The sequence below is a fragment of the Melozone crissalis genome, unplaced genomic scaffold, assembly GCF_028551555.1.
Source record: "Melozone crissalis strain CALT ecotype California unplaced genomic scaffold, PUWL_Pcris_2 ptg000027l_1, whole genome shotgun sequence".
NCBI lineage: Eukaryota > Metazoa > Chordata > Aves > Passeriformes > Passerellidae > Melozone > Melozone crissalis.
In genome coordinates this window covers 10,560,067-10,584,538 of record NW_026535805.1, presented here as the reverse complement: position 1 = coordinate 10,584,538, position 24,472 = coordinate 10,560,067, and the positions used below count along the sequence as shown (strand labels likewise).

General features: G+C 49.8%; 1 protein-coding gene across 2 annotated transcripts in view; it reads left to right on the top strand.

Annotated features, from left to right (window-relative positions):
- The first annotated feature begins 494 nt into the window (after nt 1–494).
- The window catches only part of FOSL2 (FOS like 2, AP-1 transcription factor subunit), a 130,445-nt gene continuing 106,467 nt past the window's right edge, over nt 495–24,472 (top strand). The window contains exons 1-4 of one of the 2 annotated variants that reach the window (XR_008483198.1): nt 495–1,070; nt 7,056–7,310; nt 10,878–10,985; nt 12,462–15,260. Coding sequence is in view for 1 of the 2 variants with exons in the window: in XM_054279690.1 (XP_054135665.1) it covers nt 972–1,070; nt 7,056–7,310; nt 10,878–10,985; nt 12,462–12,971 (972 nt within the window). In the remaining variant the exon portion in view is untranslated. Of the gene's footprint in view, nt 1,071–7,055; nt 7,311–10,877; nt 10,986–12,461; nt 18,118–24,472 lie in introns of those variants that run through there. The other variant, XM_054279690.1, reaches the window with a different exon arrangement.

The window sequence follows — 24,472 nt, the reverse complement described above, 5'->3', positions numbered from 1 at the left end:
GAAACCCGCGCTCGCGTCGTGCGACGCAAATGACCATTTTTGGCAACGTGCGACAGCGGACGGCACCAAGCGGGGCGGGGGGGGGCGGGGCCTGCCGGGAACGGGCTCCGCGCTGCCCCCGCCGCTGCGCCCGCCCCGCCCGAGCCGCCCGGACCGCGGGCCGGGGAGGGGCGGGCGCGGCGGGCGCGGCCGAGCGGGCGCCGTCCCCCCGCGGGCGGCCCGTCCCCCCCCGCCGCGGCGGCAGGTGGGAGGCTCCGCGCGCCAAGGTGGGGCCGGTGCGCCGCGGGTTTGACGTGTGCGAGTGCACATGGTGCGGCGGCGGCGGCGGGCGGATAATAAGCGAGCGCGGCCGGGGCGATGCCATTGCTCTGAGTCACCGCGGGCGCGCGGAGCTCCCGCTCGCAGCGCCGCCGAGCCGCGGGGCGCAAGACCCGGCTGAGTCACCACGCGCCGGGAAAAGGGGCGGCCGGTGTGTGGTGGTGGTGGAGGAGGAGGTTGGGGGGGCGGAGGAGAACCGCTCCGCCTGCAGCCCCCGGGCCCGGAGCCGCTCCGCCGGCGGGGCGAGTTTCGCCGGGCAGCGCGGAGAGAGGACATCGGCGAGCGCCCGCTTGCGCGCACGGCTCTGCTCCCGCCGCGCCGCCGAGTCCTGCCTTCCCGTCCCGTCCCGCAGGCGCTCGGCTGCCAACTGAGCCACTTTTATCATCATTGTTATTATTTTTATTTTTGTTATCTCTTTATTTTTATATTTTTCTTTTTTTAAATTTTTTTTTTTTACCTTTCCCCCCTCCACTTTCTTCCTCGTCTCCAAAGCCGTTTTTATTATTTTTGTCTCTCTCCGCGGCGAGCGTTGGGAGGCGAAAGGCAAGAGCCGAAGAGGTCGGGAGGGAGAAGGGGGCGGGGAGACGACGAGGGAGCGGCGGGTGTCGGTGTGGGAAGGCGGGGACGCGGCTCCCCCGGCCCGACCTCGGACCATGTACCAGGACTACCCCGGGAACTTCGACACCTCCTCCAGAGGCAGCAGCGGCTCCCCAGGACATCCCGAGACCTACTCGAGCGGCGCAGCCCAGCAGGTAGGGCCGGGCGCTGCCCCTCTCCCCCGTGCCTCCGGGGGCGGCTCCGAGCGCTCCCGGGACGGGAGTTCACCGCCACGCCCGGGGAGCGGCCGGCGCTTCCTCCGCGGCGGAGGCACGGGCGCCCGGCGGAGAGGCGCCGGTGGCGGTGGCGCAGGCGGTGCCGGGGCGCGGGGCTGCCCGCAGCCGCCGCTCCGTCCCGCCGCCCTTAGCGGGGCGCTTCGCTTTCCTTCCCTCCGTGTCCGCCTGGCCCGGAGCGGGTGCCGCGACGCGTCCGGAGGGACGCTGACCGGAGTTCCCCGCCTGTCGGGCCGGGAGTGCTGCGGGAGGCACGGCCTGCCCCGAGCGGGGACGTACGGTGAGCGAGCGCCCGGCGGGCAGTGTCCGCTGGCCCGGCCCCAGGCGGAGCGGCGTGGCCGGGTGCCGGTGCCGAGCCCCCGCCTGTCGGCCGGGCACCCGCGCAGCGCCGGGCCGGGACCCGCTCGGCAATCAAAGGGCTCCTACGGGCGACTTCTCTGTGAGGTCGGTAACGCGAATATAGGGGCGCACCGAACTCTTCCTCCTTCCTGCTTTTGTTCTCATTGGGAGCTTCTCGCTGTCCACGTTCATCGCGCCTGCCCGGGTGGTGCCCGGGGCTCGCCCGTAGCACTTTGGGCGGCTTCGCTGGGACTTTGGGAGGTGCCGCCCGAGTTACTCACGGAGCTGTCGCAGCCGCCGTGGAACACGGCGGGATGGCTGGAAGTGGGCTCTGGGTCTTTCCAGCGCCTGCGGTTGTCTGCCCGCTTCTCCCCCGTTAAACTTTTTCTCCGAGGCGCTCACAGTCTCTTTGCCTTTGCCATGGCCCCACGCTGGCAGCCCTGGGCCGGCGGCGTGCCGCCGTGCTCAGCGCTCTGCCCGCCCGCTCCTTGGTTCCGCCGCCGCTCTCCGGTCGGCCGCGGCTCGTTCCGAGCCGGAGTTTCCTGGGGCTCGCCGGAGCGCTCCCCGCGCTCCCCGGCCCCGCTCCCTACTCAAGCCCCACTACCGGGCGGCGCTTCGAGGATGGGGAATATTTCCTGTGGAAGCGGCGTGAATTCACGGACCTGAAAGCCCAGTCTTGTGGTTTGGGTTTTTTCCCTTTCATTTTCCTAAGAAAATACCTCGAAATTACTTATATGCCTAGATCGACTAAATCTACCACTTCTGGGGAAGGCATTACACAATCGGACCAGTTATACAAACCTGGGTTATTTCATAACTTGTTTACATCAGCTGGCCCAGCCTCACTCTTTTTTTGCCTTTTCAGAGTTGGGCTTCTGACCCCCCCACCCCCCTTTTTCTCACAATATTATTTCTTGTGTGGCTTGTACGAGCGAACTGGCAGTGTGAGCACAGTGTGGCCTTCGCATCAAGGAGTCATAGGATAATTAAAAGAGAAAAAAATAAAAAAAGGAAAAAAGTCCAGTCTTAAACTCTGCCAGCCGTACCAGCCCGTGACATTCCTCACATTAAAGAAGTTTTACCAGAAATGACTCGCTGCCGCTCCCCGCCTGCTCCAAAAGCATCTCGCTGGTGCCCTCTGCGGGCTGCAGGCTGGGGTTTCCAGGGATTCTCGCTCCGATAAAGCTTATTCCCTGGTTTACAGTAAACGCTAGGACAGGGTGGGGGAGCGGGAAAGGGGGCTGACAAGCTGGGAACGCCCGGCGAAACTGCAAATTCTCACTCTCCCTTTCCTGCTGTGATTGAACAGCTGCTCTGGCTTCAAGCACTTGCTGCAGGAGGTCGAGAAACTCCCTCACCGCTTCACGTTTGAGCTGTCACAGTCCGAGCAATAACTGGGTTTTCCCCTTTCTCTGGGGCTCCACGTCTTCCCCAGGCAGCTGGTGTGCGTGCCGTCTAATCCGGGGAGCAGAGCCCCGTTTCTAGGGTTACTATCTGAAACAGGGCTTTGAGCAGGACGTTGGCTTAGCGAGAACATAAATGTTTTCTTTAAGAATCCGGGAGATTTCTCAAGGCCTTGTGCTCCCTCTTTCCCTTGATCCTTACAGATGTTGTAGATTAGGATCAAATGTAAGCGTTGCCTTTACCCTAGCAGTTGGGCTGTTCTGCTGATTCTGGTCTATGGAGATCTGCAGTTTTATCACTACAGAAAATATGCATTGCTGAAATTTTTTCTTTATTGTGTTCTCTTTTTTTTCCCCCCAAAAGCAAGAAAAGATGCATCAGTCACATGCTTAAATGGAAACTGTGTCTCTGAGCCAAAACTTTGATGCTTTTTAATTATTTTTTCCCATACAGGACAGCACTGGAACATTTTTCTTTTAAGTTGCGTGTCATGCTATTTTCCTAATCACTGACTTGCCATGTGGTAAACATAGACTTTAATGGGAAGAGTTTGTGTACTCTTTCAGAGTGGTCAAGTTTCCCCTGAGATTTTATAGCATTGTGTCCACTTTTCCTTCGGGGAGATGTTCAGCATAGGAGAGCGACAAGGGTCTTGTATTTATTGTAAGATCTATCACATATACCCTGTATTTGGTAACTGAGTAATGTTGAAGATGCTCTAGGATTTTTCTCAGTCGCTTTGTTGTTGGGTTTGATTTTATTTTTTCCCCCAGCCATTATACCCATTTCTCGACTGGTTTCTAGTGCTGCCCAGCACAGTTACAGATGGCAGTGAAGGTCCAGAGTGGACCCAAGAACACAGCAGGGTGCTCTATAGAAAGCTTATATAAACCTTAAGGTGGAGAAAAGAAACACGAAGCCAAAGCTTGAAATGTCCCCGTGCTGTCTGTGCTGCTGAGCTGTGAGCTGCTAACGTAGTCTGCCCCTGCTTGTGGCAGGACTCGCTGGAGCCTCCCCCGACTGTGGATCTGAGAAGGCTCTCATCCAACCCCATATTTTTAAGGCAGAGCAGAGACTGACCTCAGTTCTCGGCACACTTAATAACAGGACTCTTTCTGTTTGCTGTTTAGTTGTTGGGGTTTTTTAATGATACCTTCATGTGTGTTTGCTTGGGTCAGGAGGGGAGCGGTGGGTTCGTGGCTGAGCGCGTGCTGCGTGTGTAGCCCTGCAATCTGCCTATCGCCTCATCTCTCTCTAGTGCACTGAACTCTTGTAGAGAGGAACAACTGAAAGCTCGCACAGAGCTGTTTCCAGGAGCCTCTCGTGGGTCAGGAGAGGAGAGCTGTGCATGTCCTGAGAGGAGAAGGCAGCAGGGGGTCTGGAAAGTGGGCAGGTGGGTGAGGGCAGGCAGTGCTGTCAGCCTGGCAGGGGCATTGCCCCTCTCTGAGAGGAGGAGGGATGAGGAGAGCAAAGAAGGGGCTGCAGTTTGGGGGAAGTTCTGGCACTTCTGTGTGAGGAGGCTGGTGCTCAAAGGGGCCATGCAGGGGAGGGACAGGGAATTCAGGGCCTGCCACTGCCACCAGCAGCATCCCAGGGGTAAGAGCTGACGGCACTGGGCAGAATGTGGGGCCCAGCAGCATTTTGGCATGGCAGAGCTGATCTGGTGCAGCGTCCTAGCAGGGAAAGCAAGGTAGGTGGGGAAAGCCTGATCAGTCAGGAAGAATTGCTTTTAAAACCTGATGTTGGATTGAGCACACTGTGTCTGAAGACTCAAGCTGCCACAGCAGTGTGTCCCTTAATTATCCAGGAAAATGTGTCCCTTAGTTATCCAGGAAAAATACTGCCTTTGGAAAGTACAGAATACAGGTTTAGGTTTTTTTATTTCTAAGATATTTTGAGTTATTAGAAGGGAAGCTGGTGACAGAGATGGGGCATGGCAGAGAGGAACTGGTCTCTTCCCCCCAGGTCTGCAGGCAAGCATTGTGGAGCTACAGAGGGATGTGGCTGAACTGAGCAAGTCCCCTTTGCTGTCCTGGAGACCTCTGCTAGTTTTACAGAAGGGTCCTAGGTTGAATACTGGAGTGAATAGAAAGAGCACTTGCTTAGTCAATGCTTGGAGCCTGATTTTTATGTCAGATTCTGGTATTTTATGTGGTTGATTTAGTGGTGGAACTGACTCTCACAACCTCTATTAGGAATTTTTAGCATGTTGTTGGGTGTTGGAGGCAAAGGTTAGCTCTGGAATGCCAGTGGTGTCTCTATGGCAAAGCACCAGAAGCTCTCTGGATGTTTCACAGTCATTGCTTTGTAGTGTCCCTGCAGGGAAGACAGGACATTTCCTCTCTGCTTTTTGGACATGAAAGGGAGGGTGGTGGCACAGATAGGCAATGGTCGTGGTAGGAGCCACTTGTGGATCTGGAAGTAGGGCTCACATCCCTTGAGTTGGGCTCGTGGTTCAACTGGGCTCGCACTTCCTCCCTTCTGATGAGGTTTAGGTCCTCTTGTGTTCTGGTTATGGAGGCACCAACACATCCTCTTCTGTGCCATGTGGTCACAGCCTACACCATGCAGAGCAAAGGAGGGGATTTGCACTCATAAATTCTGATGCAGCGTTGACAGTTTGTGGCTCGGAGCCTCTTTAACTAATTGGAGGAGGTGACATGGACTCTGAAATGTGGGATGAACTGAGGCTGTGTTGGACTCAGGCTCCAAGTGAATCTCTGAGGTGCTGTTGGGGGTTTTGCCAAAGGTCTTGGTACCAGTGTCATCCTCTCTGTGTAATTTCCCCGCCTGCTTAACTTGACTCACTCCTTCCTTCTCTCATCCTTCCTTGCTAGGTTTTGAGCTGTTCAGAGGTGTAAGTCAGCAGTTGTCAGTATTCAGACTGGCCCTCCTGGTCTTCAGGTGTTGGCAGCTCGCTAGTGCTGGCCTGAAGTGCTGCAGCTATCAGCATGTGAAATACTATTTGCAGTAGCCTTGGTTTAACAAAGCTCTTAAGGTGCTTGACTAGGCACACCCTGAAAAGGAAATCTGTGTTGGTGTCCCTTATCTGGGACGCTTACCTGAGCTGAGGTCAGGCTGATGCAAGGGCTCTCGCTCCTCTGGGAAGCCAGGTTGTTGACCCAAGAATGTGCATTTCTCATGGAGTCATTTCAAGGCTTACAGACCAGTGGTGGTAACAGCTGTGGGTCCTACAAGCCCTGTCCCTTGCTCAGTGATTGCTGGAGCAAGGCCTGTCTGTGAGTTAATTCCAGTCTAACCATTGAAAGCCTCCTGAAGGAGCTCAGCATAGACAAAAACATTCTTTCTCTCCTGCTTCCCCCTCCGGGGACAAGCGATTGTTTTCCTTGCAATTTAGTGCCAGCATATTATCCAGATGGATTTACCTCTGTCTGAAAGAAGGTGTACATGTATTTTGGAGGCGATCATTACCTGCTGCCTTGGTTTTACTGCTGCCTTGTTTTGTCTAGACAGTGCAGAGAGCTGCAGGGAACTTGTCCGATCTGAATCCTAAGACCTACTTTATAGGCTGCTATTAAAATACATATCCTCGCACGTAACCATCTCAGGGCTGGGCTCCTTGGTGAGCACAGAGCTACTGAAGGAGAAGCAGGCTGCTGTTCTTGCCATACCAAGCCCTACGTGGACCAAGCCCAAATTTCAGGGCAATCCTTTGGTGAAAGGAGGCTTTGCTCTGCTTGGTAATGGCATTTCAGAACTGAAGTTTCTCTTCCTTTTCTTTGGGCTTGAAGAGAAGTGTTTCTCTAGAAACTCCTTAATTCCCCTTTTGCTCCCTGCCGGAAGGAGTGGTGGGCACTGGCAGGAGGTGGCAGCAGTGGGGACGGTGCTGGGGAGGGGAGGCTGGGTGAGGGTATGCTGGGGAGCTGTGGGGGGGAAGAGGAAAGGGGTTGGGAGAGGGCAGGGCTGCTCTGGAGGGGAAGTGCCTGAGCCCAGTGCCTTCCTCAGGGGTTGTGGCAGGCAGGGGCAGCTTAAGATGCTGCAGAGGCACCAGCTACTGGTGTTCTTGCTTCAGGTGCCGCTTTGATCCTCACCGGTGCCGCTCCTGAGGGCCTAGCTGGTTTTGGAGTAACCACTTATGTTCTGCTCTCATTGACGGTTTCTTCTGTGCTCTCTGTCCCTTTTCTCCTCTGCCTTTCCTCCTAGAAATTTCGAGTAGATATGCCAGGATCAGGCAGTGCTTTTATCCCTACGATCAACGCCATCACAACCAGCCAAGACCTGCAGTGGATGGTGCAGCCCACCGTCATCACCTCCATGTCAAGCCCTTACTCCCGCTCGCACCCCTACAGCCACCCGCTGCCCCCGCTGTCCTCGGTGGCCGGACACACGGCTCTGCAGCGTCCTGGGGTCATCAAAACCATCGGGACCACCGTGGGACGGAGACGGAGAGATGAGCAGGTAACTGCAGTGCCTTGGAAACAGACGTACAGAGACTTGCCCCCACTCCCTCACGAGATCTCCCAGCACTGCAGGGGAGCACTGAGGTCCACGGCTGGTGGTGTTCACATGCTGGGGTTTCTTAGGGTGGTGGAGGGTGTAAGCTGGAGGGTGACTTTTATTGCTGCCTCCTCATCATATGGTGAGATTTACCCAGTCTTCATCCAACACTTCGCACTGCCAGCCCGCATTGTGGCTTGGTTTCAAAAGCAGGTGAAACTCTGAAGTTGAGCCCTGGGTTTCAGTTTGAGTGTCTCTGCCGCTCCAGGCAGAAGGAAACCTCCAAGAAAGCAGAGCAGCTTTCATGTAGGTCCTTTACAAATCTGACACCAAATTACATCAGCTAGTGTTTTCTGTCAGCTCTGTAGCTGCTAGCACAGCTCCAGTTTCCATTTGTGTGATGCCCCCAGTCCCAGCCAGCAGCACGCAGGGAGGAACAGCTTCCCTAGAGTACCTCAGCTCTAGTATGAAGAGCCTTCTGGAGGACTGGAGTCTAAATCCACCTTCCCACTACAAACCTGTAATTGCTTGATCTTTTTGCAGCAGTTTGGTGGGGATCCCATAAGGGATTTTTCTGCTCCAAACCCAGAGGTATTTTTGTAACTGGCATGAGGTGGCTTGTAGCACTGCTGCCCTGTGCTCAACCTCCTAATGGGATTATCAGGCTGGGACCCTAGATCTGGTGGACTAGGTGCAGGCATCTTATCTTCTGGAAATCAGCACTGTTTTTCTTCTCTTAGTAAGAATCAGCCTTCTCCAGGGCTGTCTGGTGAGCAGCTATTCAGAGTGCTAGGCTGATTTCTCTTTGAGTTTAGTCAGATCTATTTTTTTTTTTTAATCTCCCCAAGTTGTTCCCAAGCAGCATTTGTGTGGGTCGCTGTGGCGCAGCGCAGTGAGACACACGGCGCAACCCTCCAGACACGAGCGCGTGCTGTTGCGTGAGGTCTGTTTCTAATAAGACTCACCAGCCCTACTTTTACTTCTACGTCATCTGTTTTGATTCGCAGTCCGATTGTTTAATGTGAAGTTGCTGTCTGGTTTAAACCGAGGAGGTTAAAATCAGAGTTTAGCAGTACCTCTGTGTGGGGAGCTGGTATGGCTGCAGTGAGGTCCCATTTCTGGGAGGAAGGATGGAGTAGCCGTGGTGGTTCGGGTACGTGCCAGCCTTTTCCACCAGCTGGAGCTACTTCCCTGTTCCCTGCATGCAGGGCTGGTGTCCAAAGGCAAAGAAAGTCTCACAGAGCTGGAGGAATAATTAGCAACAACTAATTTGTTTGACAAATGCTGCCTCTGTGTTCACAAATTGGCCGTGAAGAGATCACCATATTCTCTGCTTTATTTGTTGTTCAGAGTTATTTGCTGAAGGATGCCTGCCAAGCAATTCCTGGCCTGTGGCTTGTTTGCAAGCCGTTCATTGTGGGTCATTCAGAGCCAAGTCCTTTTGATTAGACACGTGCTAAGGCAGTACCCGGGCTCTTTGCTGTGGCCCTTTGGCTCAGGTTTCCAGGGCTGGTGCTTTGAACACCACATCGGAGTGCCTTTTTGGAAAACCCTGTGTAACACTTTATGAAAAGAGCCTGTTTTGATGAAGGTTCCTGACAGCGAATGCACGTGTTGGGCTTGGACAAGCTACGAATAGCGCATACAGCAGGGGCACAAAGAGTGCCAAATCCAACCACTTTCAAACAAATCCAGCAAGCACTGATGGAATATTCCTTTTTAGACCTGGTAAAATGTTAAGAACATCCAGATTAGGGGCTACTGCCCTGCCTGTGCAATTTTTGCAAAGCAGTCTTTGAAACAGATAATTTTTAAATTACTGAAGGTCTTTGTAGCAGAAAATTTACTCCAAACACATTTCAATGAGATCTGTGCTTCCAAAGCATGAAAAGGCTCTTGAAAATTCTACACAGGGGCCCCAAGTCAGCATAGCTTCTGTGTGCATGCTCAGTGCTTTTCCATACTGTAGATATTGGTGTGGAAATACATTTTAACCCTACACTCATGTGGGGTGGGAAGAGGGTGGGCAGAGCTGTAGCAGGGACAGCAGTGCCTGCAGGGGCTCCTTTCTGGGCGAAATATTCTGCCCAGCGGAATGGAGCTACCACCAGCCTTAGGATGGACATTGTGAGCTGCTGATGGAAAAAGCTTTTGGGCCTAAATTCTGTGTTCTGCAGTTCTAGAATTGCTTGTGTTGCTCAGTGAGCATCCAGGGGCTCATGTTACATGCAGGTGAAATCACAGGCACAGATCAGATCCTGAAAAAAGCAGATATGAACGAGCTGAATGCCCAGAGGCTGAAGTTAACTTACTGAAACTGCAAACATCAAAATTAGGGAGATAGAGCAAGCCAAAACAAACTAGGCTGAGGTTGGAGTAAAACTAACACTAAAAAGAAAAGATAGTAAAATTGTGAATGTCTCATTTGTGATATTGATAATCCGTGAAGATATTAAAATTGAAGCTCCTCTGAAGAGGAGGAGCTGGGTAATGTTTCTTACCATTCTGTGCTGGCACTCTGTGAGATGTGACATGTGCTTTGCCAGGTGTCAGGGTTTTGCTTTCATTTACAGTCACCAGGCCAGAGTCCCTGCAGCACACATGGGCTGGGTGAGGCTGAAGTGTAGGGCACAAGGTTGGAGTCAAGGGCTGGGCACGTGCCCTGGATCCCCGTGGCTCCTGCTGGATCCCCGTGCTGCTCTGTCTGCATGGATCCTGCACATTGGGTGCAACATCCACTCGCTCTGTGCCCTGCTGAACTGGCGCCTTGGCTATGGCCATGGCCTAAACCTATCTGCTGCTGCTGGGGTTTGTAAAGCCTTGTCTCAAACCCCCAGAACCAGGCATAGCTTTGACCAGGTCTTGCGAGCTCCCGTTCACTTCCTCTGGTTTCGCAAGAGTGTAGCTGGATGGGTTTCTATGGAATTGCTCCTGATTTACATCAGTGAGGATGTCAGCTGGCCTCAGGAAGCCCTTGATATCACTGGAGCCTTGCCTGCTGATGCAAGAAGCAGTGTGTTATCTCACTGAGTGCTCAAAAATCTGAGGTCAGATTTTTGGGTGGTATAAATCATTGTTGCTTCACGGATTTCATGGGAGCTCTGCTGATTTCCCTGTCTCCCCCTATACACCATCCTGACCTTCAAGAGATCAACTATTTTTGTGTGGGAAGGAGCAGATATTTTCTTTCAAGAAAGAGGCACTTACAACATCGTGCTCTGGTTTTGCTTAACGTACCACCCAAGTTGTGAAACAATCAGAGCATCTTTTATCTGTTTGGCCTTGGTGCAGATTCACTGTCCTCTTACACAATCTTCTCACTGTGCCCTGCTCCTTCTCCTCTCCCTTCTGCTAAGACCTGGTGCAGATACTGTGTGCTTTCATCTTCTGCTGACATCAGTGACGAGGGGGAGTGCTCAGCATCCTGCTGGATCAGGCTTTTTTCCTTTGCATTGTGGTTAAATCCTCACAAACTTAAAGGAATGCCTTGCTCAGATCTGATTGGATTTTCTTGGCACTTGCCCACAGCTGTCGCCTGAGGAAGAAGAGAAGCGAAGGATCCGGAGAGAGAGGAACAAGCTGGCAGCTGCTAAGTGTCGTAACAGGCGTCGAGAGCTAACAGAGAAACTCCAGGCGGTATGTGCCCTGCATGCATTTCTCCTTCCTTGTCACACACCCTTCCAACCAGCTCCAAGGGCATTGCTTTTCCTCCACCAGCATGTTGGAGGAAGGTGCTGCAAACACACTTTGCCTTCTTCATCCAAGGCTACCCAAGGATACTGCTGCTACATCAACAGCTGCTGATGAGGGGGACTTGGCCCTGGAGCTTAGGACCCTAAAATTCTTTTGCTCAGTGCCCAAAATGTCCTAGGAGCTCTGTTCCTTCTTGCCTCTCAACTAGCACAAGTCTCCCTGACTCTGGTCATCTTTCATAAGACACTGTGTGCCTAAAGGCAGGTTTTAAGGACAAGAACACTGAAGAGGAAGGATCACCTGAAAGCTGTAGAAAACAAGGGAGATGTTATGTGTACCTGTCAGAGCTATACCCTTTAGGCTTACTCCTCCTTTGGAGGTGGGGTAGCAACTGACTTCCTTCAAAAAGGAAGCAGCACAGAGATGTGTGCCCTGATGCTGTACAAGTAATAATTAGTAAAGCTGGAGAAGGTAGAGCTGAGCATAAGAACCAAGGGGTAAGGCACTGGTTGAAGAGAAGACAAGATTGGGTTGTGTGAAATAAGCTGAAGGAAAGGCTTCAGTGCTCCTGGTCAAGAACCAGCCTGGTTTTATCTAATGATCATGTTACCAAGCACAGCAGCACTGAAAGCACACCTGTGAAATGTGCTGCTGCCTCAAACTAGGAGGTGTTCTCAGTGGAGGGGAGGCAGGACATCCTATAGAAATATCGTGACTAAGGTGATACAAGTGAGAGGAGTGTGCAAAGTGGTTAGTCATGTCCTGAAGGGCTGAGTGTGAGTTTTGTCAAGTTATGAGCTCCTCACATGGGAAGGTCCTAACTGCTCCCAGGCTGACTGTGATCCATCTGCGTGATGTGACCACAGGAAAGATAAATGTATTAATAGTGGATGCATCAGGGGGTGATCCAGTGTTGGTCCTTTGGGCAGGAGTTAGACAAGTGTCAGCCCTAAACTGCAATATGCACTACAGAAATAAAATGGAAACAGTTTAGAGACTGCTATATACTACCTCTGTCAAAGTGAAAAGAATTTTACTAGCCTAACATGAAAAAACAATGGAAGGAGATCTGGGTCCTCTGCTAAAGTATCTGTCAGGCAGACAGCAAGGGAGAAGACTGAAGTCACAGGCCAAGACAGAGTGGCAAAAACTAGCCATCAGAGAATTAAGGCAAGTTCACAAGATTCTTTATAACATTTATAATACCTTAGATTAGTGATGTTTGGGAATAGCCTACAAATAGGCATGTGAAACACAAGATGCTTGTCTGGCAGTGACCTGGTGTCTGCTTGGCTCATGAAGAGTCTGGGGTGTATCTGCCCGTGCCAGATGGGATCTGGACTTGGTGGCCCTGTTCCAGGTGAGGAGTAGTTTCAGAGCCTTTGCTATTTTATTTATTTATTCCCCTTTTGTCTGCAGGAAACTGAAGTACTGGAGGAAGAGAAGTCGGTGCTGCAAAAGGAGATCGCTGAGCTCCAGAAGGAGAAGGAGAAGCTGGAGTTTATGCTGGTGGCTCACAGCCCTGTGTGCAAAATCAGCCCCGAGGAACGTCGCAGCCCACCATCCAGCAGCCTCCAGAGCATTCGGACTGGAGCAAGTGGAGCCGTGGTGGTGAAGCAGGAGCCTGTGGAGGAAGAGATCCCATCTTCCTCTTTGGTCCTTGACAAAGCCCAGAGGTCTGTCATTAAGCCCATCAGCATTGCTGGAGGTTTTTATGGGGAGGAGGCACTCAACACTCCCATTGTGGTGACCTCGACACCAGCCATCACTCCTGGCTCTTCCAACTTGGTGTTCACCTACCCCAACGTGTTGGATCAGGAGTCTCCTCTCTCCCCTTCTGAGTCCTGCTCCAAAGCTCACCGGAGGAGCAGCAGCAGTGGGGACCAGTCCTCAGATTCCTTGAACTCTCCCACCTTGCTGGCGTTGTAATCCCCCTGCGGCCCCCCATTTTGCCAATGTGTTACATCCCCCACAGCACCATGGGGGGAGCCCCCTCTGTGGGATTAGAGACAGGCACAGGATTGTTCAAGCACAAGGGCAGCAAGAACAAGGATGGGGAAGTGCTACAGCTCCAGGAAGGAGAGTGAGGACCAACGCCAGCTCCCTGGAGGCAGGAAACGGCAAGGGTGGGACTGACGCCAGGGCTGTTTGGAGAGGGTGATGTCCGCTCTGTAGGGACTGCCTTGGAAAGGTCTTTGTGGCCCTAGCGGACCTGGGGAGCGCTCCTGGCCAGGACTGAAGGCGAGCTGCAGGCAGTTGCTAGTCGTCCCTTTCCTTTGTGGATTGACTGGAGCGGTTGTGCTCTGTGCTTAAATCATTCTGGGTAGTTGATCTTACAACTTCTCTCTTGCGTGCTCGCTCGCTCTCTTTCTCTTTGCATATAATTTCCAATGTTGTCGATCCCATTACATTTCACTCAGTTGCTCTGAACTCTAAAGTCTAATTAGGATCTTTGCTCTTGGGAATAGCTGTGGGAAACAGGTAGGGTTGCCCAGACAGGAGGACGACAGCTGGAAGGACCAGGAGATAAGGGGGGGACCAAGAGGAGCCCAAGAGCTCAGCAGCAAGGGCAGACCTTGTAGTCTCTAGCCCGAGGCACAGAGACAGAAGAAGTCTCATGGTGAAACCTTTCTTTTTAAAAATGTGGATATATTTATCCCCTTGGGCTCCTCCAAAAACCAAGTTAGCATCTCAGGGCCAAAGTAGCATCAGAAAAGCTGCTGGGCTGGCACTTACCAGTCACTGGCAGGGTTTTACCCTAGTTTGCTGGATATCAAGTCTGCTGCTTGTTGTTTACTTTTCCTGGGCTGCCTGCTGTCTAGGGAGTATTACATCTTCCTTCCCATCAGGGCTCCTGACTCAGAGGCTGATCTCTTCCTGTTAGTAAATCTTCCCCTCCCCTTGGCCATATTTGCAGAACATGGTACAAAAAAATAGAGGTGGCACCACATGCCTATAAATCTAGGATGGAGACAGGCAGCAGCTGAGACAGTGAAATTAGCTGGCTGTACCCTTGCTGATTTTTTCATTGTTGGGAAACAAAGCAGCACATCTCTACCAGCACAGCACAGGCCACAAGGCCCCAGCTCCTGGCCAGGCAGGAGTGGCATGGATAAAGTGTTGACCTGTTTGAACTAAAACAGAGCTTCTGACAAGCTCTGGCAAATGACAAATTGACAGCTGAGGAAAATCGATTAGCATTATTTGCACCTTGGTCTTTGGCCTCTGGTTTTTCTTTACATTTTCTTTGCAGATTGATCTTTTGTTGTGGTTGATTGGCCTGAAGACAAAGAATCAAACCAAAGGGCTCTTTCCCTAGTCTTGGGTCCTTCTCTAGCCTGTGGGCTTGACTGCTACTACTAAGTGCTCAGAGAGAGCACAAGCTCTCCAGTGCTCATGTTCACTACTGAAAATGTGTGTAATCTATTTCCACTTGGATCCAAGCTCAATTCCTATTGATATCAAAGTACTGGCAAACCATGACCCTGTGCACACTAGGACTGCCCAGCTTGCCAGCTAAACCACTTAGGAGATAGCTCTTTGGTCCTGCCTGTTGAAGCTGTGGTGGCAGTTATTTATTTTTATTTAGTTTGTCTTTTATACACACATACACACACATATATATACATATAGATATATATTTTTTTTTTAATCAGCTGAAACTGTGGCATTTCTTGTTCAGGCTGGACCTGGAGAAATGCAGCATACAATTATACAATTATAGGGCTAGTCATATGAGATGCAAAACTGCTGCAGTCCCCAGCAACTCCACTGGGAATTAATAGGTTTCAGTCTTGTGGAACTGGGACTTTACTCAGCAGGGCTAACTTCCCTCAAACTCTGGCCACTGCCCATTCCTTGAATCCATTCAATGGGACACTATTCTGGCTCTAAAGGTGGACTTTGGCTTTTTTATTATAACTATTATTTTTAACCCAAGTATTTACCAAACCTGCCAGAAATATGTGAGGGATCCTTTTTGCTTCATAAAGCTGATTGGATTCAGGCTTTTTCTATATTGCTTAAACACATCCAATTTGATATTGGTGCTAGAGGTTTCAAATGGAGCTCACACAGTAAGTAAAATTAGTAAAGGAGTTGTATTGTCCTTACATATACATCAAAATTTCCTTTTTAATAAAGTAGATCTTAAATTTCCCATAGTTAGCACAAAGGATCCACTTTTCCTAGGGTTTTACATAGATGATACCACTTCAGGTCAAACTCCAGCTTCTCTGTTTCCATTTTGCCAAATGCTTGTTTGGGCCACTCTGGACTGAGAATCTAAAACTGTTAATAAAACATCTCTGTGTGTCATTTCCACACATTTTTGAGGAGAACAACCCTGACAAGTTTTGGGTGAGTTTTAAAATTATGCAGCTACTTTTGAGGCTAACTGACCAGGACTGCTGTCTCCTGTGAGATCAGGAACATCCACCTCTTGTAGGGGTTTCAAGAAGTCAGCTGTCTCCTCAGATCTAACTGGTGGAACAACAAAAACCTACCTTTGCTTCTGGTCACTGAATCATTGCCAAAAGGAGCTGCAGCTGGTCCTTGTCCACTGCCCTCCTGCCTGGTTATTGACCTGCTCAGAGACAGAACAAGATGGTTCCCTTTCCTGACCTGTGATACTGATGGGAGCCATGTGAAACTCCTCAAAAAAGAGGATTATTTTCCACTGTTTGGAAAAAGCTCCAGATACCTTGTGCCTATCTGTTTTCTCCCTCAAGTCTCTCAAAGAATATCTGTGTTGGGATTGCTGGTCTCCAGCCTTTTGTGTTTTGTGGATCAGCCTTAACTTTTGTTTAGTTTCTGGCAGGCAGGTACAATTTCATTCCCATTTTGGTCGGGCCCTACATTATTCTTTTAATGTTTTCTGGTGTGCTCTTTGGGAACTAATTGTCCTTCCCATGCCCAAAATGTTATTTTCCATGAGTACCTTCCCTGCTGATTCCTAAATGTAGTGTCTCCATGTTCTGCATGTAGTGGGGATATGGGAGCTGTTGTACCTAGTGCTGACAGAGTTGATGAAGCCAATAGAAAAAGGCCCAGGGAATTTCAGCCGGTATTGGGTCAGCCCCCTGGTGACTGGCCCAACAAAGCCTCTCCTAACATCCTAAATTAATCAATGCCAAACTGGGAGGAGTAGTAACAGCTGCATTGAAGGAAACATTCAGCTTCTAGGTGATGTTTGCCATTCCAGTTTAGCCCTCATTCCTCCTTCTCCTTTCCCAATTGTGGCATTGCCTTCATATATTCCTTTCTTGTTGATGTGGAGACTGGGTAAGTCTCAATCCACTTGTGGTGTGATGGGATTTGGGACCAACATGCTGGGGACAGTAGCTCTCTGTTGTGTTTTTATAATTATTATTTAAATGATCTATTTAGTTCATCTGAACCTTTAATTTTGCTGCTTACTGTATGTAGGATCCACCTGGCCTTCATCCTAAATGAAAAGAAAAAAACAAAATGAAAACAAACCTAAGACACCTCCCTTCTCCCTGGTCTCTTATTATTTATTGGCAGGCAGCCGTCTTGTGCCTGCTCCAGCAGATCTGCCCGCCATTAATTTAACATCCACCCAAATCACATTCCTGGTGTTTAGTTGTTGCTTTTTTTTCCCCCCTTTTGGTTGTTGCTTTTTTCATTTTAAAACAGACTTCTGAAATGTAAGCAATCTTACTATCATGACACAAGATAATTTTCATTAGGAAGGCCAAGTCAAACATTTTAAGAGGTGGGGGGAACAATATACATTTATTTCTTATTTATTTATCATGTTTACATCTTTTGTTTTTCTGTTCAGGACTTGGATATAATAAAGAAAGCATTAAAAATACTACAATCTTCTTTTTTTTTTAAGGCTAATAATTTTTTTTGATTCCTTAAATAAAATAGTCTGAGTTTTGTTGTTGTTTGTATAAAATGTAAAAAGAGATATGTTTTTAAAGATGCATTATCATTCCTCTGTGAACAGTAGGTGGAGTTCAGGACAAATCTCAGAGTACAAGATAATAATAAAACCCAATCCTGTTTTACTTAATTGTTCCCCTTCTATCCTGTATGATTAAAGGGTTATTCCACTTTCTTGTTTGTGGTTACTTGATGTTAAAACCATATTAAAATGTGTAGGAAATAGGTATCCAATTGTTTTTGCTCAGTGAGAGGATAAACTGTTGTATATATCTTGATATACTGTGTAGTTCAAAGTAACATCAGTAAGGGATAGTGCATCTTTATTAGAGAGATAAGTTACTAGTGTCACTAAAGTCTGCTTTAAGATCCTCAGATACAGAAAGGGCCTGGTTCTGATTCCACTGATGTGGGACAAATTGAAAGCATCAGCAGCCTTTTGCTGCTGTGAGGCAGGTGTCAGTAGTGAAATGAAGTCTCAGTGACTAACAGGTGACCATGAGGATTGTTGAAGGTTTGGGGGCGCCATTATCTTTTTTTCCTCAGAAGTTTTAGATCATGGGTTTTCTTTTTTACTGTCTGTCTGCAGTGAAACAGTTTCTGCCACAGAGGTTCTTAAAGATGACTGCTGAAGTGGGACCTTTCTTTGCTCGTAGTGGTCTTGATGTCGTTCTTGCAGTCCTGGGGAATTTCAGCCCTGAGGCATTCTCTCTGGTGTTGTCTCTTTTCTGTTCTTGTTATTTTACTGAATTACAGGCCTACAGTATTTGCACTAAAACAAAAAGCTTGTTTAGAGAAAGCTTGCTGCTACAAAAGAAAGAACGTATTAAAATGGTTTTGCTTTTACAATTTTAACTGAGTAGCATTTTGTAGAATAAAATCAATCTAGACTGAAAAGAAAAAATGACTTTTCTTTTTTCCTCTGCACCTTCTCCCCCCACATTCCTTTCTTTTCATCCAATTCCTCAGTGGTATGATGTTCCCCCCTTCTCTTTTGGTGCTCAGTTGTAATGATTGGCTGTATTGTTGACTATGCTGCTGAGAGTTATGACACTTGTAAATCTTGTTTTAATGACATTGTGGACACTTTTGTATAGCAAGAACTAACTGGAGTTCTCTCTGTTAATTGAAGTCATTAAAAAGCTCCCTTTGCCATGAACAATGACAAGCTCGCATGTTCCTTCACTGTGAACAAATGGATCCAGCATTGCCAGGTGCCTGGCTGCAGCACAGTTCAAGGCTTCTTTCACAAGAGCAGCTGCAATCCCCACAGCTGCTACCTGCAACAATGGTAGATGGGGCAGAGGCCAGCAGAGCAGCCCACCTGGGCTAAAAGGCAAATAAAGCACTAATCCTTTCATCTTAGCTTCAAAAAGGAAAGGGATAGAGGTAAAAAATGTGTGCTGACTTTTTTTGTTGTTTTTTTGTTTCAAATCTCCTCAACCAGAAGGAGTCAAAGCTTCTGCTCTGAAAACTTGGGGTGGGGAGCAGCATGGTTGCTTCATTGGCAGCAAGGAGGAGGTTAAGATGGAATTCCCTTGCATGCCTGGGGAAAACTTCAGCCTCTGGAGTGGAAGGAACTGAAATACATCAGGTTAGGAGTGGAGGATGTCATATTCAAGTTCAAAATGAAACATCAGTGGGGAGGAGATGCGTGAATCATGGCCTGCCAAGCTGGCATCAGACCAAGCTTCTCCTTACTCACGGACTTCCTTTAGGAGTAATGTCTGCTCTGGTTTCCTGTTGGTCCCTGTCCCTTGGTTTTTTACTCTCTTTTTCACTTTTTTTTTTTTTTAACCCCTGTGTTCTCACAGTTCTGTGGGGAAGGAGATGAGAGATGTTGGATTAAGTTATGAAGTGTATGGAAACTATTTGTGAAGTTATAGGGAATGCTGGAGGTATCAGTCACCAGAAGAAGGAATACATGCACATGCCTGTGTGAAATGAGCTCAGCTCTCAGGAATCCATACTGTAGGAAAGTTGACATGAAATCAGCGTAGGAGGGTTTGAGCTTTAGAGCAGGACCCGGCCTTAGGGTTCTCTGCAGGGTCAAGGATGACACAGGGGTAAGGGAGAGTCTATGGGAAGCTTTTTCTAAACGCACTTGTCTTGGTATGGCTAAAGGAAAAAGCAGATATTCTAGGGGGGGCATGGCAACTACAAGCAAATATGCCAAAGGAGCATCATCTCTTAATGTCTGTCTGCATTGGGCCTCAGGCATGGGAAAGTCCCCATTTGATCTCCTACTGCACACAAGCCTTCTCCAACGGGAGTGCTTCCAGGATCTCCTGCCTCTCCAAGGGCTTTCCCATTACGCTGCTTCACCGAGGCATCCAGCCTCGACCCTGTCAGACCAGCTCTTTTGGCAGCGTTTACCTCCTCTGCCCCCTCCCAAAAAAAGACTACGTTAGTCTTTTTTTGGGAGGGGGCAGAGGAGGTAAAAGAGGAGGATGTGCTCTTGCTCCCTAAGCTCCTGTTTGCTGATAAGGCCCTTCAGAAAGGCCTAATGCTGCTTGACTGCAAATCTTCAGCCTGATTTTCTCCCAGCAGTGGCTGGCTGTGACTGCCTTTGATCATCATTAGCTGTGGAATGTCCACAGCAGTTACTCTAACTTGGTTTTGAAGGATGAAATTGCACAGCACAGCAAACTCTTTTCCACCAGTCTTCTAGCTGTGGGAGGCCAAACTCTACCACCTTGACATGGAAATTATGTTTTTCCCAACATCCTCATCTTGGTTTAGATCACTTAACATAGGGAATTTCCCCTCCTTCTGAAACAGGCTCATCCTCCCTCTGCCCTGCAATGCCCTAACCCTGTGATGAGAGGGAGTGATCTGTATCTTACCACAGGGTAGGCAGAGTTGTACTGGAAGAGAGATCACCCATTTCTTTTGCAGGAAAGGTTGTGAGGGACATCTGCATGAAAAACTCTCCCATCAGGATCAGCATACATCCCAATGATGTTTTCAGTGCTTACAAGAATGAAAAGAGGCTCCCTGTTCTCTTTTGCCTTTCCCCTTCCCAGAATGTGAGACTCATCTCTGGAGTTCTCCTTTTGGTCGTATTTCTTTTTGACCAAAGCACTGGCTCCTCTGTCCAAGCTGCATGTGTGGGTAGCTTGGTCTTCTCACATGGAGTGGAGACCCCACCTAGAACAGAGCTTTCTCTTGTGCCAAGAGAAAGGTGAGAGGAGTTGCCTGAATATATCATGCCAGAGGATCTCAAGTTGTCAGATGAAGGCTTTTGGTGATTTTTTTTCTTTTTTTCAATTTTACAGTTTTATCTAGAACCTGGAGGAGCAGCTACAGGAACACTGCAGAAATTCTGCAGCCAATGGAAAGAATAAGCACATGTTAAATCTGAAGAAAGCCTAATGGCAAGCAGAGCTGGAGTGGGAGTGTAGGGGAAAGGAGGGCATCCAGAATACTGGTTTGAAGTGATGTTTCCACTGCCATGTGGGAAGGATGTGACAGAGAAAAACATGACATGGTTATTGCATCAGATACCCCAAAGTGGAAAAAATGATGCATTAAAAAAAAAAAAAACAAAACCAAAGCACTACACTATATGGTCTTATTCTACTGATGGCTCCATGTCCTGAAATTTCATATCATCATACCAAGTGTTTTCTGCTCAGTCTCACATGGCACTAGTGAGGCCCCCATTCAGCAGTGCCTGGCCAGTGTCAGGACAATGAACAGTGCAGATGGATTATCAGATGGGTGGAAGCTGCTGGCATCCTCTCACAGGGCTGAGGTTTAAATAAAAATGTTTGTTCCAGTGTTTCCATGTGTGTCCAGTGTAGTGAGATCCAGTACACCTCAGGAAGATATTCCTTGGTGAAGACAGGACAAGGCTGGGAGGAGAGGCCAAGACAGCTGAGAATATTTGGCTATGAGAAAAGAAGGCTAAGGGAGGATCTTACCAAAGTGTGTCAACACCTGATGGGGGTAGGGAGCAAAGGAGATACAATCATACTCTTCCCAGTAGTACCAAGTGATAAGATGAGAGGCAATGGTCACAATTTTAACAGAGGACACAAAAGTAACTTTTTCACTGTGAAAGTGGTCAAACACTGGCATAGGTTGACCAGGGAAGTTTGTGGAGTCTACATCCTTGGAGACATTCAAAACTAGACTGGACATGGCTCTCAGCAATCTGCTCTAATTGACCCTGCCTGAGTAAAAGGGTGGGCTGGACACTCTCTTGTGATGCCTTCCAACCTCAACCACTCTGTGTTTCTGCTTTTCATTCCACATAGTCCTGAAGGAGCATATTGTGAGCATATTTCTTTCCCCCTTGCAGTGCTATCTCATCTGAACCCCAGAATTCCTCTGTACTAAATATCAGCCTTTTGATGCTGGCTGTGCAAGGTCAAACAGATAAAGACTAAGCTGGGAGGAGGCTATCATGGCAGACAAGAATGTAAACTGTTCAGTGTGAGTATGATTGTACATAAGAATGTAAGCTTGTTGCAGTGTGAGTGTCAGATTTCCTTTTTAATTTTGCATGCTCCATTCCACAGACTAGCGTGGGGGAAGAGAGGGAGACAGGCCTTACATGGCTGTGATCTAGATCCTGCATCCCACAAATGACTCTCTGCAAGTCCACAGGCAGTGCCAGGAACTGTTGCCTATCTGCCTTTTGCAGGCTCTCCTACTGTTTTTCACCTCTCAGACAAAAGCAGTTTTTCAAGTTCCCTGGAAAGGTAAATAAGAATCTACAGGTGATGATCCTAGGTGAGCTCGTTGGTCAGGCACAATCCATTTACTAAGCAAGGAGTTCCCTCTGGCCCCCCATCCCCTTTCTGTAGTCCTGGTTGGGCTCCCAGACTCAGGGAAATTCATCAGTGGCTCCTAATGATGACACACTCCTGCTGATGATCACTGATGTGAGCCACCACAGCAGGAGATGCTGAGTTTGGGCAAAGGGAGGAAATAGGTCAGTTCCTTTCCTTTGGGTAGCTCAAGCTATTCAAGCACTGGGTGCTCTAATTTACTAATTCCTGTTTGAGTTGCTTATATCATATTACAATTCTGAAATGTACTTAGTTTTGAAACCTTTGTTTCATGTTAATGAGGGCAGAGCAACAGACACCATCCTGTGGGCTTTAAAGACCCACATGCCAGAGGCCCATGAATAATCTAGGGAAAAGGTGAGCTCATGAGCCCTTCAGGTCTAAGATTGCCCTATGGTCTAGCTAGGCACAGCCCTGCTGTGACCCCTCAAGGCCAGAGCTTTGGGCAGCCCATCAGGAGCAGCAGTGAGCAGCACCACAGCCCATGCCTCAGGAACTGGTTGCCACTGCCTTTGTTCTAGGCTGATGCTGACTTGAAAGGCTGCAACCCTTCACTCCTCCTTGGCTGCTGCAGGTCACAGGGGTGATGGGAGACCTTGGCTGCCTTTTGTAGCCTCTGACTGAACACCGAGTTTGTGAGCCACAAGGACTGAGATTAAATCTCTGCTCTGAGCAGTGTTCTGAGGCCATACTGGTATCTAATTACATTCTCTGCTCCTGGCAGCTGAGGAAATGAAGATCTGCCTGTGACACTGCCTGTGGTAAAAGGGAGGGAATAGGAAAGTACAGTGATGCCTTCAAAGCATCAGCTTCAGGTGCTTCCCTTGACCTTGGGTGTCCTCTTCTGTCAGCACCTGCAGCTGGGATGGTGCTTAATCTCGAGTGATGATCCTCCTCCCCTTGCTCTTGTTATCGTGGTGGAGTGAAGGGTTTGCTTGAACTGTGTTCACCTGTGGCCAGGCTGTTCCCAAGCAGCTACAAGGAGCAAGGCTGTCCTGTGGTGGGACAGAGTAGGAGCTGTATAGTGAAACTCTTGGCAACTCGAGGTCCTCCAAGGTGCACCTGGCTGGAGGAGATCCCTGATTGCACAGGGCTGCCTGTCCTAGAGGACTGAAGGAAGGACCTCTTGATAGTATGGCTGGCTGCCTTAGTAGGGTAGGTCTATCCCCCATCTAACCTGGTGACTGGTTCCAATTCTGGTTTCCTTTTGTCCCATGGCTACAACTCTTAAATTTTATGTGCAGCTGTTGCCATTTCTCTGTTCCCCAGGAGCAGTGGCAGCTCCACAGGCACGTTTCTGGTGGCAGGGAGGGAGGCAGGCTGTTTCTGCTGTGGGGCTGTACAAAGGGCTAAACCCTGTGACCCAGTGCCATGGGGGAAGAAAGCCATTACTAATCCCTACCATATAGCGGCTCCGCCTGCCCAGCAGGATCAATGGCGCCATCTCAGCCCCATTATGTTGACTCTGAATCAGCAAGGAACGCCTAGGAGCCGGGAGGAGAGGGCTCCTCCCTGTGCGGGGTACTGCTGCCTGCCTGTGGGACAGTCAGGGCCTCCTTTCCTCCCCCCTGAGTTTGGAAGAGGCCATGGAGTGCTCAGTGGTTGCTTATGCCCACAGGCTAGCCCCGAGCCCACAGGACGGGCAGGGCAGAGACCCTGCCAGGACCAGGTGTGCCAGGCTCTCCAGCCCCGGGAGCACGGGGCGAGCACGGCAGCCGTGCACCCTCCCGGCTGAGGCCAACCAGTTCTTCTGGCCGGTAGGGGCTGGGCTGGATCCTGGAGCCATTTCCAGGGAGCAGGGAAAAGCAGGGGCAGCTGCCTCTTTGCCCCCACATTCACACAAGGCTGAGAATCCAGGATTTGGGAAACGGTCGCCCATCTCTCCCTGTGCTGCTTGCGAAAACAAAGGGCGACGGCTTTTCAGACGATACCATTTAAGGAGTTCCCCAGCTTAGTGAACCTCGGCTGACCTCAGGGTATACCGAGTTTCCAGCTCAGCAGAGCAGCGTTTCGGTGGAAAGCACGCAGCCCTAAACTTCCCTCGTTGCATCTGGGGAAGGGGGGGCTGCCGAAGCATGGGCACGGAATGACAGCACACAGAAAAAAGGTGCTGTCGGTGACTGACTCTCTTGGGTAGCCAGACCCCTTCCTAGGAAGGATGTTGCCGTCCAACAGGATCAGCTTGAACGCGAAGCAGCTTCAGCAGCTTTTGGCAGGCCCTGGGTCAGAGGAGGATGGGAGGGTGCCAGGCCCACAGCGCCACTGGGCCCTGCGTGTTGGGGCGCAGGAGCAGCGCCCCAGCCATGCAATGTTTACAAAGGTGAAAAACATTAACAACGTGCAATATGCTCCTCCTGTTGTTTCAATAAGATCAAGGTGTGTACAGGAGAGCAAATGTGTGTATCTACATGCGCGCACACACGCACTCGCTGCGGCTGGTGCGGGATATCGCTCGGCACAGGATTCTTCCAGCCAGGCTGCAGTCAATACTGACAAATACAGTATACGTCCCGTCTTGCCCACAGCACTGAGGGAGCTGCGGCAGGCTCAGTGCTTTCCTCCCTCTTGTGAAAGACCTGGGGTGTTTTCAGCAGTGTGGGGAGCTCGGGTCCCGATCGCCTCAGGTCCCAACAGTGCGTGGTGCTGCTGCTGCACCAAGAGAACGGCAGAGTAGAGACTCCCAGCCCGGCGCCTTCCTCACCGCCAGTTCACCCCTCT